The 17449-nt window shown below is 38.7% G+C and overlaps 1 protein-coding gene across 2 annotated transcripts; it reads right to left on the reverse strand.

The window, feature by feature from the left end:
* Window positions 1–2190: 2190 nt before the first annotated feature.
* THAP6 (THAP domain containing 6) lies at window positions 2191–17394 on the reverse strand. 2 transcript variants are annotated; one of them, XM_045571674.1, is made up of 6 exons: window positions 17283–17394; window positions 16254–16356; window positions 15354–15561; window positions 8401–8526; window positions 4666–5174; window positions 2191–4447 (listed from the first exon to the last, which is right to left on the reverse strand). In XM_045571674.1, exons 1-5 carry the CDS (start codon window positions 17392–17394, stop codon window positions 4935–4937), a joined length of 789 nt encoding a protein of 262 aa, XP_045427630.1. In that variant the 3' UTR covers window positions 2191–4447; window positions 4666–4934. The 2 variants fall into 2 exon arrangements, with proteins under 2 accessions (XP_045427630.1, XP_045427631.1); XM_045571675.1 differs by lacking the exons at window positions 2191–4447; window positions 8401–8526 and having other exon boundaries at window positions 4824–5174.
* Between the last annotated feature and the right edge of the window lie 55 nt (window positions 17395–17449).

The following is a 17449-nucleotide window of genomic DNA, read 5'->3' on the forward strand; positions in this document are numbered from 1 at the left end:
AGGAGGCTATTTGGGCCTTGAATTGCCATCTCTCCTTGTAGCAGCTCAAAAGCAGGGAAGGAACATTCCCCCATTGAAAGAGACTATTTTATTCACCGAGAAAATCTTGCCATGAAAAAGATGTTGACTGAACAGTGCTTCGAGATGTAGTTGATTTGCATTCTGGTGTAAGGTTTTTAACATGTACACATGTCTGTGAGCCACATTTGAGTAGCACCATCTAAAGTGCTTTATGAAGTTGAATAAATGAATGATATACCTATGATGGATTAAATGGCTTTTCGGGGTAGAGGGGGCAGAATGGAGAGAAGGATGGCAAATAAATAAAATAGTCTCTTTCAATGGGGGAATGTTCCTTCCCTGCTTTTGAGCTGCTACAAGGAGAGATGGCAATTCAAGGCCCAAATAGCCTCCTGGGCTACTATCATTTCCTGTCAAACTCATTTCCCCATCTTGCTTTTTGCCCTTCTTCCTGTTAACTCTGGCATGGGGTTTAAAGAAAGGAAAGTAATATATGGAGGGCTCATGGTATGGTCTGTTTTACACACAATTAAATACAATTCTCACAAGTGGGTAAGGAAGTATTGTCCACTTTGTAAATGTGGACAATAAAATAGTGTGCTGATTTACATTCTGGAACAAACATCTTATTTCATTCTGGACCAGTAAAAAAGTTCACAGGAGAGCAATTTAATAGCACTATTCCAGATTATGTAGTCACTAACTTGACCCAGGTCCCATCTATATATAAAAGCCCAAGTGACCAAATGACCAGTAAACTGATTGGTCACTATGACGGACACCGACCATCAGGGGACAGATGGTAACTCAGGAGCTGCCCCCTGGTGGTCAATGCGCTCTCACAGTGGAAGCGCCGCTCAGCTGACCCATGAGCGCAGCTGTTTGGCTCCAGCCCCTCTGGCCTCTGAGGCAGCACTACTGGGTTGCGGTGGCAAGCATAGCTGCAGGGCGCCTGGCCAGGGCTCAGGCTCTTCCCTGGCTGCCACTCATGCACTACCATATTCCTTGGGGGATGTTGGACAGCCTGTGAGGATCAGGCTGAAACTGGCAGTCCAACATCTTTCAAGGGGTCCTGGATTGCGAGAGGGTGCAGATTGTATGTAATAAAGTGGCAGGTTTGAGATTGGAACCTAGGTCTCTGGGTAGTTTGGTCTTTTATTGTCACATCCAAGGAGAGTGCTAATAGAATCCAGGACCCAGGACAGAACTTTAAAAATGCACCCTGACACACTAATGTTCCATTTTGGAACTTTGAGGTACTGTTAGTTTCATAGTCTGCCTTCTCTAATTGACACAGTTCTGACAATTGCCTACTTCTCTGTATTTGTGTTAGGTACATATTTGTATATCCCTATAGGTTATGAACACCTCATCTTATCCTCTTTGTATCCCACACAATAATGTATGGAGCTTTGAAAGCATTACATGTAATAGGTTAGTACAGTGGTCGGCAAACTCATTAGTCAGCAGAGCCAAATATCAACAGTACAACAATTGAAATTTCTTTTGAGGGCCAAATTTTTTAAACTTAAACTTCTTCTAATGCCACTTCTTCAAAATAGACTCACCCAGGCCATGGTATTTTGTGGAAGAGCCACACTCAAGGGGCCAAAGAACCGCATGTGGCTTGTGAGCCGCAGTTTGCCAATCATGGGGTTAATATTGTACATGTAATAATGTTAGTTTATAACTTCTTTATGTGCCTAAGATAAATATTAACTAAATGAGACTGAATCAGACTCAAACACTTACATTTTCAGATGTTGTGGTATGAAATCTACTGAGCATGTATGTCATCCAACAGAACAGTGAGGAGAAAAGCATTAGGAGCCTACATCAGTAAAATTTGGGGGAGGGGCATGCTAGGACATCCCCACTGAAGTATAAGACATATTAGTGCAACTTGTATCTCACTATGAAGGTGGAAGCACAGTGCTTAATAGGCCTCTTTGAGGTCTGAAGGCAGCATATTTCACACCTAAGAATACTGCTCTCTGCTCTACATTGGATGACATGAAAGGCTGCCAGATTTGAGTGAGGCCCAGAGCAGATCCATATTGTAGTGGAAGCAGGCCTGCCACTTGGGTCATCTAACCTAGTAGACTTATATTCGAGTTATTGGTGGAGAAAATGTGGAAAACATTAAGGCAAACTCTTGATTTTTTTTGCTTCATTTTATTGAATAACTAAATGTATAAAAACCACATAGAGCATGTTACTGAAGAAAATATTTTTTCAAGTATATAATGGATTCTTCAACCCTGTTATTTCTGTAACAATCTTATTTTTTCATGGAAACTAAGTATACAAATTTTAATACATTTCATCTGTCCTCCATTTAAAGACTATGTTATAATTATGATTATCTTTAGCAACCAAAGTCTAAAGATTTAAACTTTATATGGAGAAAAACGCCTTGTCATGTCCTTCACACCCGATTTGGGGCTGAGGTTGAACTGATGTATTGGTTTGTTCCAGAATCCAGAGGCCACGCTGAGCCTTAAAACGAAGGGAAACCCTTGGCTGGCCTTGGTTCCTGGAGGAACCTCTGGATGGGAGATGACTGATTTTGCTCCGCATAGAACAGCTCTTCCCCAGGCTAAGAACTGTTCTCTGGGAACTGTGAACTGAGGTATATACTGTAGTCAAACATATGTTTGGGGTGGCAGGTGGAGAGGGCCTTTGTTATGTCATATTTCTATTGGTAATCACATCTCCATAAAAATAAAGAGCAAATGGGTACTCCAATTCATTGATGATACCAATATTTCCCCACAGTTATCTCTCGCTCAGTGATACGAAGACCAATGAAAAAGAGCACAAGGACTGAATTCACTCTGAACACAAGTAGTAAAAGAGTAACTGGTTAACTGATAGAGGCAGAAACTGGGACTTGGCTTTTGTAAGGTCTCCCGGGCTTGATTTATTTTAAGCAGCCTGTAGAGAGCTAGAGTTTGGACACACTGTTTTGGATCTATCCTTTTACTTTTCTCCACTGCCCAGTGACTTTATTTGAAAAAATAGGATGAGAGAGAAAAATCTCCATATTTGTCACAGAAGTCATTCCCAAACTTCCCACTTAAGTGTCCATCATGAATTCAAAATTAAATAACATAAATAATGGGTAACTAATGAGTTTTTTTTAAGGTAGTAAAAATATATGACCTCAGAAATTTCTTAGCATAATGCTGATCCGTCAAATGTGGGTAAAAATCCCATTCAGACAGAAGGTTTGGAGTCCTATATAAAAATATAACATGCATTAAAACGGAGAATTCTTAAATATAAAAAAATTCAAGTGACGATATCCTTAATGATATTAATATATCACAAACAAAATTATAATGAACATTTTAGCACAAATGTAGTTCATTTCTAGTTAACACATTGAAATAATTGACACTCAAATTCTAAATACTATAACATAGATGCCTTAATGAGATTCATATATGTACATATGCTTCAAAGTAGAATTTGACTTTGGGTTAGTACATTGCATTCTAATCCATAGTTTTTATGTTTCTTAATTTCAGTTGCTTTTACTAAGAAACTGAGAGAAAACCAAAATTTCTGACACTTGGATCAATCAGAAAATAGCTAAGAGTTATCTGTGTACTCAGAAACTACTTATAAAGCTGATGTTTTTCTTACCGATTTCTCTATATAAAAGCTCTTGAATGGTAATCTATTCTTCTAATTAGAGGAAAATATTATAACCCTTTTTCCAATTCCTAATACCACTGGAAGAGACACATCATTCTTTTAAAATAGTTTCTTCTATATTTTATACTTTTGAAAGTGTCAGCAATATTACTTTCTGTAAAATATAAAGCAGCATTAAACTGAAAGTACTGGCATTCAGATTTTGAAGATATACCTTTGTGATGAAATGACAGTAAAAAAAACCCAGAATGTTCGGAATTGTCAGAGTAACTAGCTATTAGAAAAATCAGATTTATGAAAATTTCTAAAATTTTTTAAAACTACACAGGTTTACATAAAAGTAGTGAGGAAGAACAATGTACTCTATTTAAAAACTAAGACCTTGTCCAGGAGTCTTCTTAACTTGTCTCTGGACAACTTTAAAAGCCTAAAGTTTTGTACCATATGCTGTTCTTAGAGCCAGTACCATGGGATGTCTTGTGAAAAGATCTTTTGGTATTACTGATAACAAAACACCTTGGACTAGATCCAAAGTCAACATGTGTTATAAATAAATTCTGCTTTATAGTAAGATACATTTTAAAGTATAATTGAACATATTTACCATAAAGAGTACCTACATAAATAATAGTAAAAGTATTCCTTTGAAGTAAAAAATCTGCTGCTGCTGAAGAAGTGTTCAGTTCCTACTACCATAGCTTAACATGGCTGATTTGATATCATTTCCTTAGTCTGGAGAATTTTCTCGATCTTTTAATTTACACTAGTGGTTGGCAAACTCTTTAGTCAACAGAGCCAAATATCAACAGTACAACGATTGAAATTTCTTTTGAGAGCCAAATTTTTTAAACTTAAACTTCTTCTAACACCACTTCTTCAAAACAGACTCGCCCAGGCCATGGTGTTTTGTGGAAGAGCCACACTCAAGGGGCCAAAGAGCCGCATGTGGCTCACGAGCCGGTTTGCCGACCATGGACTTACACTAATGACCTGGCACTAGTTTAGATATATAAAAACGTAATTGTTACAAGTCACACCAAAACATGAGAACTAACACAAATTTCTGCATGTCTTAAAAAATGGTCTTTGGATAACAACTATAATGCTTATTAATGCTGAAGAGGACCCAAAGAACACTCTAAATGATAGACAGTATTTAATAATGGTAAATAAGAATTATTTTCTAAAAAGTTGTACCAATGTCAATTTTAGGTTAAACATAACGTGAAATTATTTCATGAAATACAGTCTCATTCTATGCTCTCCTGATAATATTCCCAACAAAAAGCTTCCAGTCTATTTGCTGTTTCTTGGCTGATGAGACAGTCATCCTTTAATTCCCTGATTGTCTTCCCCAATGATTTTTGGAAACGCTTTTCTCGGTCTAAAACATTCTGCAGACTTTTCTTGGTATCCTCTAGCTCGCTGATCACATGATCTAATTTATACTTAAGTTTCTTTGGACTGTCCATTACACTGTAGCTGTGCTCCTAAAAACATAAATACCAAGTTAAATGAACAGACAAATAATTAGCCAAAAGCTTATAACTAGGCCTCAGCTGTTTCTCCAGTTACTGTGCTTAGAGAGACCTTTAATAAGTTGGTGATTGTAAGTTGGTGTTAGTAAGATGGTGAACATAAGAGGAGGATAAGGGATTAAGTAATATTTTAGGTGCCTAGAGCCTCTTTTGTCAAAGGCTATGCAGACAAGAAGAGAGCAAAATGCTATGGATGGGATGCACTTCTCATTCAAAGTGGGTAACTGCTTATAAACACTGAAACCCACAATGGCTATAAGGCTTTCATTCCCTAAGTTTGTTTTAACAATAAAAAAACTTACATTGTTAAATTGGTAACAGAGTTACTTTAGTTTGATGAACAGTTGACTTTATAAAGGAAGTCAGGAAAGGAGCCCTGACTGAAGCAGGCCCTCAGGCTGGTTGTTATGCGTTTAAAGAGGACTCAGGCCTTGGATTATTAAAGAGATAATTTAAGTTATTTTAATATTTAATATGATTATGCTTATGTTTGCTGGGTATACCTTTTTCATTTGAAAATATGAAAGATAACACTGACATTTATAAAGGCACTATAAAAATTTTTGAATAACTTTTATTTAATATTGAAATTAGTGAAGAAAACTTTTGCTTTCAGCCAAAATGAAATAAGAGAGTGGAATGACTCCTATCTAAAAAAAATCAATACAAGGCCCAAGACACAAAGTTTTGACATGATCAATTAAAGTGATAACTGTCTAGTCAGGCTGATAAGCAATAAAATTGAACAGAAACAAATGATCAGAAATGAGATGATATTACTATAGATTTTATAGATATTAAGAGGATAATAGGAAATCTTATGAACAATTTTAATAAGCATGACAACTGAGATAAAATGAACAAATCCCTTGGAAAATACAAGCTAGCAAAAAGACTTTTCCACAAAGAACACTTTAGACCTAGACAGCTTTGCTGGACAATTCTACCAAATATTTATGGAAAAAATAATTCCAATTCTATACAAATTCTTCCAGAAAATAAAAAAGAGACAATATTTTTTAACTCATTCTTTTGAGATCAGCATTATTCTGATAGTGAAACCAGACAAAAAGATTGAAACAAAAGGAAATTACAGGCCAGTATCACTCTTGAACATACAACATAAAATTTAAACATAAAATTTTAAATCGAATCCAATAATATATGAAAGAAATAACGCATCACTAAGAAGTAGGATTTGCCCTAACTGGTTTGGCTCAGTGGATAGAGTGTCAGCCTGTGGTCTGAAAAGATCCCAGGTTCAATTCCAGTCAAGGGCATGTACCTTGTTTGCGGGCACATCCCCAGTAGGGGGTGTGCAGGAGGCAGCTGATCAATGTTTCTCTCTCATCAATGTTTCTAATTCTCTATCCCTCTCCCTTCCTCTCTGTAAAAAAATCAATAAAAAATATTTTAAAAAAAGAAGTAGGGTTTATTCCAGGAATGGAAGGATGGTTTAACATTCAAAAATTGATTGATGTAACTAATCATATTAACAAACTAAAAAAAAGAAAAACATAATCTTTCGATACAAAAAAATCATTTGACAAAATTAGCATTCTTTTCCGATAAAAAGTCTCAGCAAACTAGGAATAAAGTCACTTCCTCAATCTGATAAAGGGCTTTATAAAAAGCTGTAGTTAATATCACATTTAATATCATATTAATGTCTTCAATGATGAAAGACTGAATGTCTTCTTAAACTCAGGAGCAAGGCATGGAGCCCTGAACAGGTAGCTCAGTTGGTTAGAGCATCATCCCTATATGCCAAGGTGTGGTTCAATCTCCAGGCAGGGTGCATATAAGATTCAACCAATGCGTGCATAAATAAGTGGAACAACAAAAAGATGGTTTTGCTTCTCTTTCTCTCCCTTCTTCTCTTTCTCTCTCAAATCAATCAATCAAAAAAAAAATCAGGAGCAAGGCATGGAGATTAGTTCTTAGTAATTCTATTTGGTATAGTTCAAGGCAGTGCAAGAAAAAGAAATCAGCTATTCATATTGAAAAGAATCAAAACTATTTTTAATGACAGATGACATGATGTAGAAAATCTAATAGCTTCTACAAAAAGCTTTGATAATTAATATGAGTTTAGCAAGTTTTCCAGATAGATCAATATAAAAAAAAATCAATGGTATTTCCACATACTAGCATTAAATAAAACAATACCACTTATGAAAATGAAGTGAAAGACCTGTCCACTGAAAACTACAGAGAAGTGAAAGGCCTCAGTATATGAAGACATAACGAGTTAATGGGTTAAAAGATGTAAAAGATACTTATTTAAAAAAAATATATATTTTATTGATTTTTTACAGAGAGGAAGGGAGAGAGATAGAGAGCTAGAAACGTAGATGAGAGAGAAACATTGATCAGCTGCCTCTTGCACACGCCTTACTGGGGATGTGCTCGCAACGAAGGTACATGCCCTTGACTGGAATCGAACCTGGGACCTTTCAGTCGCAAACCGACGCTCTACCACTGAGCCAAACTGGTTTCGGTGTAAAAGATACTTATTAAGATTGCAATTCTTAAAAAAGAAAGATGGCAATCCTTCCCAAATGAATCTATAGATTTGACATAACCCCAGTCAAAATTCTAGCTGGTTTTTTGTGTGGATGTTTTACAAAGTGATTCTAAAATTCATATGAAAATGCAAAGGACACAGAATAACCAAAACAACTTTGAAAAAGAACAAAGTTGGAAGACTACCAACTTTGATTTAAAGAATTATTATAAAGCTATAGTAATCAAGATAGTAAAACAGATCTGGATTCCAGGCCTGGTTCTAGCATGAACAGACAATGAAATGTATAAATAAGTGCAAGCTTGACTACTATATGCGTATAATTACATTTTAAAACCTACAGGCAGAACTATTTTTTAAATTAGATTTTTCCATATAAAAATATAGTATCTAAAGGGAGGAACTGCATTTTCTTGGTTGAAATAGCCTTGTGAAAGCATTCTCTTAACTAAATATATAAACAAAGGCTTAACTACCTCTAATTTGTTATTGTATTACCATGGCCCTGGGATATTATAGATTAAAAAGAAAAATCTCAAACATCTAGACTCCTAGTTTTTTTCAAAAAGATCTTGAAAAGTTTAAAACTAATGGAAAGGAAAAATTCATCTTAAAAATATCAACATCAGCTCAGTAAGTAATTTTACTTACAAAAATGAACTGGGATTGAAATTCTTCAATACACGAGGAAGCACCAACAAGCTTGTGATTGTGGTGTGTGACTGGAAGGGGTTTGAGGGTGAAGTTTTTCCTACAATGAAGCTGTTCTTTTTTCCCCTGTTAAGAATTGTTAATAACAATTATTGTAGATACTTCTGTCCTTTTAAAAATTTTATTCCTTCCTAACTCTGCAAAATTAAAACATTTCTTTTAATGAAAACAACTTTTAAAAGTCACTAAAATTTAAATTCCACTGAAATTACTTTAAAGGAACTTTTCCAAAATTGCTCTAAAGTTCATCTAGAAGCACAAATTTTCCTAAAAAAGAAGATTAATAATGAGAGAAGATATGTCCTCCAGGTATTAAAAATTTTACATAGAAATAATAGTAAAACCAGTTTGCTATACTTCCTGGACAGAAAAATCTAGAAATAATTCTAGTAGATAAAAGCCTTTAGAATAAAATACTTGAATTATAAATAAGTGGGGAAAAGCTATAAATAATGTCAAAATCAAATAAGAAAACAGTTATATCCTTATACATAATAAAACATGATGAAAGTCTATGTATTAAAAATTTATGTAAAGGTAAAAACCATGAGGAACTATAAAAAATATAGGGAATGTTTATATAATCTTAAGGTGGGAAAGGCTAAAGTCAGACAATACAAAAGAAAATATAGAATTGACTACTTAACAAAAAAGTCTGAATTAAATAAAAACAAAATTAAAGACAACAAAAAGTAATTGCAACATAGATGGCAGTTAAATGTTTCATATCCTCAATACACACACACACACACACACACACACACACACACACATACACACACATCCTATCTAATAAAAGAGTAATATGCAAATTGACCGTACCTTCGCTATACCCACCAGACATGCTCACCACCCAATCAGGAGTGAATATGCAAACAAACCCAACCAAGATGGCTGCAGCCACAGAGAGCAGGAGGGAGGCTTGAGTTTCCTTAGCAATGGAAGAAGCCAAGCTTTCCACCTGCCCTTGCTGGCCCAAGCCTCCACTTAAGGCTACAAAGTTTCAATGATAGATAAATAAAAGATAAATAAATCTGAACAGAAATGGCTGCTGCCATGCAGCTGGAAACAGCAGGAGGCTTGAGTTGTCCCCGGAGATTGAGGAAGCCAAGCTTTCCACCTGCCCTGGCCTCTGCTTAAGGCTACAAAGTTTCAATTATAGAAGATAAGTAAATACCAACAGAAATGGCTACCGCCAGGGAGAGCAGAAGGGTTGGCTCCGCTCCAGGCTACAAAGTTTCAATTGTAGGAGAAAGGGAAGGGCAGTTGGGGGAGGACCAGGCCTGCAGAGGAGGAAAGTTGGAGGCAAACATGCTGGCAGGGGAGCAGTAAGGCATCAATCAGGCTGGCAGGGGAGTGGTTAGGGGGTAATCAGCCTGGCAGGCAGAAGCTGTTAGGGGCAATCAGGAAGGCAGGCAGGCGAGCAGTTGGGAGCCAACAGTCCTGGATTGTGAGAGGGATGTCTGAATGCCTGTTTGGGCCTGATCCTACTGGGAAGTTAGACCTCCCTCAAGGGGTCCCAGATTGGAGAGGGTGCAGGCTGGGTTGAGGGACACTCACCCCAACCTCCCCGGTGCACAAATTTCATGCACCAGGCCTCTACTGTGTGTGTGTGTGTGTGTGTGTGTGTGTGTGTGTGTGTGTGTATGACATTATAATATACCTTAAAATGTGAAAATAGAAGAGGACCTGAAGATATAACACACACACACACACACACACACACACACACACACACACAAGAAATATAAATGGTGAATAAACACATAAAAAATGTAGAAACTCACTAATATACAGAGATGAATTAAAACTGTAAGATGACATTTTTGCCTACCGTATTAATTTTAGCAAAGGTTAAAAACAACTAATACCAAAGGTTAAGCTGGGCAGTAATGCTTATGCATTGTTAGTAGGGAGAAGAGATTGATAAAAGTTTTTTGGTAGGCTACCGGATCCAGCCGGCATCACAGGTCCTGGAGGTAGGGCTAGGAGGTTTTAAGAGAAATAAAGACAAGAGAAAGCGGGACTTCAGGAGGACTGCTAGTCCATGATGAGACTGCAGCAACTTTATTAGTTGCAAGCGTACATTTATGAGGCTTTTCTGGGCATTTCTCCAAGTGCCCCTTTCCCAGGACAAGACCGCCCGTCAGCCCCTCAAGACATTCTTGGAAAAGATACATAGAGCAAGCGTCTGGTTAGATATCATTGAGAACAGCCTAGCTGAGAACATCCAGATAAGTCGTGCATCACGCGCACTCTCTAACAATGGGGCTATGGTCTGCCCTGTCCTTGGTTGACCCTGAAGGCTTAGGGGAGAGCAGGTAGGCGTCCCTACCCTGCGCTCAATCCCCTGTAGGAGAGCAGGTAGGCGTCCCTACCCTATGCTCCATCCTTGCCCTCGGGCCCCACGGAACACGGCTTCCCACAGTAGGCCTTGGGAAGAATGGTATCAAAAACATGTCTTTGAAATGTGGCCCTAGAAAAAAATCCAAGTTGGAGGCATAAGGTATACACCTGTAAGTACTGCCTCACACAACTATACCAAAACTACAACTAAAGACAAAACGTCTATCACCCAGAACCACGGGAAAGCTGGCTGAGTAGAAGTTCTACAACTAGAAGGAAAGAGAAAAGAACACTGAGATGTGCACAAGTGTGGAAAAGCTGAGGTATGGGAGGCGGGTGAATCACGCAAATCAGGCTGGCGGCTGGCGGCTGTGTGTGCTGTTTTTTTCAACCAGAAGGAAGACACGAGCTCCTGATTACTTTGAATTCCAGTTTCTGGTGAGACTCTGGGGACTCAAACTCCTCTGAGGGAGAAACTGGACTGTCTGCCATGGTTGGAAAGTGAGGGTAACTTTCTTGCAGAGGTTTGCCCAGCAATCATTGTTTACTGCGCCGGGGTGCAGGATGCAGGGACACAGAAACTCATATATGCAAAGATGGCTGACTGGCAGCCATCGCTGTTTGCCACATTCTAGCCTAGTGATTCCCTGAGACCCCACTCCGCACAATTTACCAACCCACCCAAGCCCTGTGCAGTGGCTTTTGCATATGAATGGCCTGCCCTATCACATCTTAACCTAACAAACTACAGCTCTGGTCAGACACCTCCAAAATCTCCAAGCAAAGAGGAAAAATCGCCAAAATTGGTTTGGCTCAGTGGATAGAGTGTTGGCCTGTGGATGGGAAGGTCCCAGGTTCGATTCCAGTCAAGGGCATGTACCTTGGTTGCAGGCATTTTCCTAGTGGGGGTGTGCAAGAGGCAGCTGATCGATGATTCTCTCTCATTAATGTTTCTAACTCTCTTTCTTCCTCTCTGTAAAAAATCAATAAAATATATTTTAAAAATAAATAAAAAAATAAAAACCTCTGAGGAACTTAATGAGACCTTTAAGGATCTTAATGAGAATGCCAAAAAAAAAGAAAAGAAAAGGGACCAGTCAGAAATTAAGCATACACTGTCTGAAATAAAGAATATACAGAAATTCAACAGTAGATCAAAGGACCCCAAAAATCAAACCAAAGATCTAAAATATGAGGAAACAAAAAACACCCAACCAGAAAAGCAAAAAGCAAAAAGAATCCAAAAAGAAGATAGTGTAAGGAGCCTCTGGGCCTCTGGGACAACTTTAAGCGTACCAACATCCAAATAACTGGGGTGTCAGAAGAAGAGAGAGAGCAAAATATTGAAAACCTATTAGAAGAAATAATGACAGAAAACTTTCCCTACCTGGTGAAAGGAATAGATTTACAAGTACAGGAAGCACACAGAACCTCAAACAAAGGGAATCCAAAGAGGACCACACTAAGACACATCATAATTAAAATGCCAAGGGCAAAAGATAAAGAATCTTACAAGCAGCAAGAGAAAAACAGTTAGTTACCTACAAAGGAGCACCCATACAACTGTCAGCTGAGTTTTCAACAGAAACAATGCAGGCCAGAGGGGAGTGGCAAAAAATATTCAAAGTGATGAAGAGCAAGAACCTACAACCAAGATTACTGTACCCAGCAAAGCTATCAATTAGAATTGAAGGTCAGATAAAGAGCTTCACAGACAAGAAAAAGCTTAAGGAGTTCACCAGGATTAAATGAAATGCTGAAGGGTATTCTTTAAGAAGTGAAAGAAAAATAAAAAGGTAAAGATAAAAATTATGAACAACAAAATGACAACAAACACATACCTATCAACAAATGAATCTAAAAATCAAGTGAATAAAAAATCTGATGGACAGAATAAACTTATGAATATAATAGAATCAGGGACATAGAAAGGGAGTGGACTGACAGTTCTCGTGGGAAAGGGGGTGTATGGGGTGTGGGGAAAAATTAGACACAAATCTTACACCTATGGATGAAGACAGTGGTGGGGGGGTAAGGGCATGGGGAATCAAGTGGAGGGGAATCAGATGGTGGAGAATCAGGTGGAGGGGAGCTATGGAGGAAAAAAATAGGAACATCTGTAATAATCTGAACAATAAAGATTTATTAAAAAATAAAAAACAAAACCAAAAAACAACAACAAAAAAAATGTTGCCCTAACCTGTGTGGCTCATTTGGTTGGAGCCTCATCTTACACCAGGTGTCCTGTTTGATTCCAGGTCAGGGCACATACCCAGGTTGTGGGTTTGCTCACTGAGATGGATATGAGAGACAACCTATCCATTTTTCTCTCTCTTTCATCAATTTAAAATAAAAAGATTTCTTTAAAAAATTTTTTTAATATGTAAAATTTTTGATCCAACAGTTTTATTTTTAAGAATTTAGTGCAAAGAAATAAAGATATGTACAAAGATTTAGCTACAATAATGTTCATTATAGTGCTATTTAAAATAGTGAAAGACTTATCTACAATAGTGAGGACTAATTACATAAATTATTGTTCATACATAGAATCAATGGCTATATGGTCATTAAAAATGCTCTATAAAGCTCACACCAAGAAGTACTAGCAAGGATGTAGATCCTTAGGAACTGTAATATGCTGATGGTGGGACTGTAAATTGGCAAACCACTTTGGAAAATTATGACAATATCTACTTAAGCCAAACAGACACATTAATAGAATCCAGCAATTCCACTTCTAATAGAAGTGTGCATACATTCTTCAGAAATATGGACATAAGTGCATCAAAAGTCATGAACAAAAATGTCGTAGATGAATGGGACAATTAGTTTATTTATACAATGAAATATTATAGTGCAAAAAAAAAAATAAATGGATTTTAGAGAGAGGAAGGGAGAGGGAAGAAAGGAGGGAGAGAGGGAGAGAGGGAAAGAGGGGGGGAAGACAGGACTGGGAGGGAGGGGGAGAGAGAGAAACATCCATAGGCTGCCTCCGAAGTGGCTCAGTTGGTTGGAGTGCTATCCTGCACATTGAAAGGTGAGGGGAGGGGGTTTGATCCTCAGTCAGGGCACATACTCGGATTGTGGGTTTGATCCCTATTTGGGGCAGAAGGCAACTGATTGATGTTTCTCTCTCACATCGATCTCTCTCTCTCTCTCTCTCTCTCTCTCTCTCTCTCTTTCTCGAATCAACTAAAAAAATTTAAAAAAAGATAAGCCAATAAAAAGAGGATATACATACAGTGTAATTCTATTTTTTAAAATATATTTTTATTGATTTCAGAGAGGAAGGAAGAGTGAGAGGGAGATAGAAACATATATGATGAGAGAATTATTGATCTGCTGCCTCCTGTATGTCCCACACTGGGGATCGAGCCCACAACCCGGGCATGTGCCCTGATCAGGAATAGAACCATGACCTCCTAGTTCATAGGTCAATGCTCAACCATGCCAGCAGGGCCAGTATAATTCTATTTTTATGACTATATAGGTAGAGTTAAATTTATATATAAACATACATATACAAACCACTAGAATGATACACATCAGAGTGTTAACAGTATTATCTCTGGATTACATAATTATTATTAATTTTTATTTTCTCTTTCCTTTATTATCTAATTTTCTATAATAAAATTTTCTTTATTAGAAAATATTTTTGAAAGTAACTCATTTTTTATTATGCCAATATTTCTTAAGGTCCTCTTAACAGAGCAGATAGATGATGCCTTACTATAGGATAAAAACCCTTCAGAGAAAATTGCACAAGATATTGCACATTTACTAATAAGGGAGAAAGGGAGACAGTCTCTACCTGATAACTCAGGTGCCTCAATAGGAACAACTGCAGAAAGGAACCAAGATCACTGCTGGACCACTTCCCTTGTTTCCAGCTGTCAGGAGGGAGATACCTTTCAATGGAGGCTCATTATATTGTGGAACCCACAGGCTCTCTATGAACTTTCCACATTGGATCAGTCAGTCTAAAGTTTATGGAAGCAAATACACTTCCAGGTATATTAGGTCAAGGAAGGTGTTGAGGATGAGGCAGCCAACCCATGGCACTAATATCACTGAGAAAAAACAGAATTCAACTAGAATTTACTTACCCAATCAATTTCCTTTTTTAGACCTCTTCTCTCCTTACCTTCTCCTGTTTTTTGTTTTGTTTTGTTTTTTTGTTTTGTTTTATTTTCCTTTTCCTTTCAGTCCTACCTAGGTTTCACGTTTGCATGTATATGGCTCTAAACCAAAGCGAGCAGAACTGCCAACTTGGAACTTGACTTAAACCATTCTTATGTTCCTCTATTTTTCAGATACAAATCTTGAACTATGCTAACTCTTAGGGGTAGTCCATTTCACCAAACCTTTATAAATATTTCTGAGTGGCTATTGGTAAAATACTCCTACTACATATTTCACAGTCTGAAGCAGCAGTTTACATCTTTAAAAACTTAAGAGGATTTCAAAGCAAGTGTGGTGAAGCTTCTTCAATAGTACCATAAAGAGTGAGTAATGGTGGCAAGCAGTACTCATAAACAAACCTGTAAGTGAGATGGGAAATCAAAGATAGAAGGTACGACTCCAGGTTTCAGTTTAATATTTGGAGCACTTCTGTCAAAATCTGTCTTCTTAAAGTGCCTTGAACACAACACATCTCCTTTTTTAGGCTCCCAAATGCCTGCAGCATTCACATCAAGTCTTTTCATCGCTAATACCCATTTTCTCTTTACATTTTCATCTGTGGGGAATCTAGAAAAAATAAAAAAAGTATTTTAAAATTAAACACTATTGATATTATACTTGAATTAAGGATTGACTAAATTAATTTCTTAACTAGGCATCGCATTACTGGCTTGGGAAATATTACGCAGAAACTGATCAAGACTTCATCGTGTTTCTACCTCTGTTTAAAAATAATTTTTTACTCGCTATACTCTTGGTTTCAATAATATTATTTTTCTACGTTTAATAATAGATTTTCATAATATGGTCTGGTCCTCATTTAAATTTTTCTCACGTTATAAAGAAATTTCAAAGGATATTTAATACTTTATGGTAAGATCCACAACTGAAGGTTTTTCTGCATCCAAGGACAGAATATATTTAGGCAAAGATCCTTCATTCACATTGTAAACTACAGGTAAACAACACGGACTTTCTTTGAAGGCATGCTAAAATGCAACATAATGCTAGCACACATGGCTTTGATGATATTTTTGTTAACCAGCAGGATACCATGGCAGGCATCTTTAATCTCTAAACTAAATTATAAGTGCAAAGGTATCATCGTCACTTCAAATGTAAGTAAAAAAGGTTATTTAAAAAGAACTTGGGAACTGAAGTTCAAAACTTAAGATTTAAGTAAAACTGTTTTTTGTTTTTTTGTGTAATTTTTTTTTTTCCTTTTGAAAGCACTTGGCTTAACTACAGGAAACTCTCACACGTGAAAAGTCAGTCCTTTTAACTTGGAATTTGGCAAACAGCGAGAAGCACATCCGATCGCGGAGCAGCATTTCACCATGACTTTAGCCACGCATAACAGAACTGGAAGAAAACGAAAATGGTCAGCGTTAGTAACTGCAAAGCAAGGGGGGCTTGTGTGCCTTTCCCGGTACATTTTAGTTTCAAGGGGAATCACACCAGAAAACCAAAGGCGAGTATGTTTCTTCCAACACCTGCCGCTCCGCTCATAAAAAGTGTCCAGGGGCGTGGCTCTTCTTGGATGAGCCAAGGGGTATTCAGCCACGCGCTCGGAAGCAAACACATAGGATTTCGGTTCCATGGCCTTGTGGGTGCATTTCCCTCCCAGGAGGGCTCTGCCCCCGGGCTCAGCACAGCGACCCCGGCGGCCTCCTCAGCCTCCAGCCCCTGAGGCTCCCCCGGGGGGACCTCCCTAAATCCCAGGTTGAGTCAGGTCTCCTCTGGTGTTATTAGCTCTCGGAGAACACAGGTCTCCCTAGCACTTCTCAAAGCTGTAATCTTATAAGCATTTCAGAGATTCCCCCTCAGACTTTCTCCCTCAGACTGCGAGTCCCACGGTGACAGGGTGGGGCGTGTTTTTTTTTTTGTTTTTTTTGCTTTGTCCCCGCGACTTAGCCGGTGACTGGTATACAGTAAATGTTAACACATAATGTGAAGAAAGAAAGAGCAAGTAAAAGGGGAAGGGGAGGACACAGGGAAGCCGGGCGCCGGTGAGCGTCCCGGTGCCCAGCCGTGGCGGCGCGCGCCCGGGGCGCCAGGCCGAGCTCCGCCCCTTTCTCGTGGCCGCGGCCCCGCGCGCGCGCCGGGAAGAGGGAGGGGCCGCCCTGTCAGGTGCGAATGCGGCGGCCGGAAAGGGCCCCGTCCCCGGGGGCCGGCCGCCGGGCGTCTCTCCGCGGCGCCGCCGCTGTCCTTCAGGCCCGAGCCACGCCCCAGAGTGAGGGCGGGCCGCTATGGGGTCGGGAACGCGAAGGCTACCTAAGAGTCATTACCGTTAGCGGCGAGGGCAGCGACTAACGTCGACGACTGAGACTGCGTCTTCCTCGGCTTCCGCCCCCGTCGGCCGGAAATCCGACTGCCCCGGGTCACGTGGCCAGGCGCCATATTGGCTCCGCTGGCCACCGCGTCCGGGAGGGCGGCGCTGCTTTCTCAGGACGTC

This window comes from Pipistrellus kuhlii, unplaced genomic scaffold (genome assembly GCF_014108245.1).
Source record: "Pipistrellus kuhlii isolate mPipKuh1 unplaced genomic scaffold, mPipKuh1.p scaffold_m20_p_1, whole genome shotgun sequence".
NCBI classification, from domain to species: domain Eukaryota; kingdom Metazoa; phylum Chordata; class Mammalia; order Chiroptera; family Vespertilionidae; genus Pipistrellus; species Pipistrellus kuhlii.

What these genes read in the sequence shown, in the direction of transcription:
- THAP6 (XM_045571674.1), bottom strand. Translation starts at nt 17,394, where the DNA reads ATGGCGCCTGGCCACGTGACCCGGGGCAGTCGGATTTCCGGCCGACGG. An exon ending in AAAGGACTGACTTTTCACGT is followed by an intron (nt 15,562 to 16,253) that starts GTGAGAGTTTCC and finishes TATTTTTTCTAG; the next exon opens with ATTCCCCACAGATGAAAATG. An exon ending in ATTTCCCATCTCACTTACAG is followed by an intron (nt 8,527 to 15,353) that starts GTTTGTTTATGA and finishes AATTCTTAACAG; the next exon opens with GGGAAAAAAGAACAGCTTCA.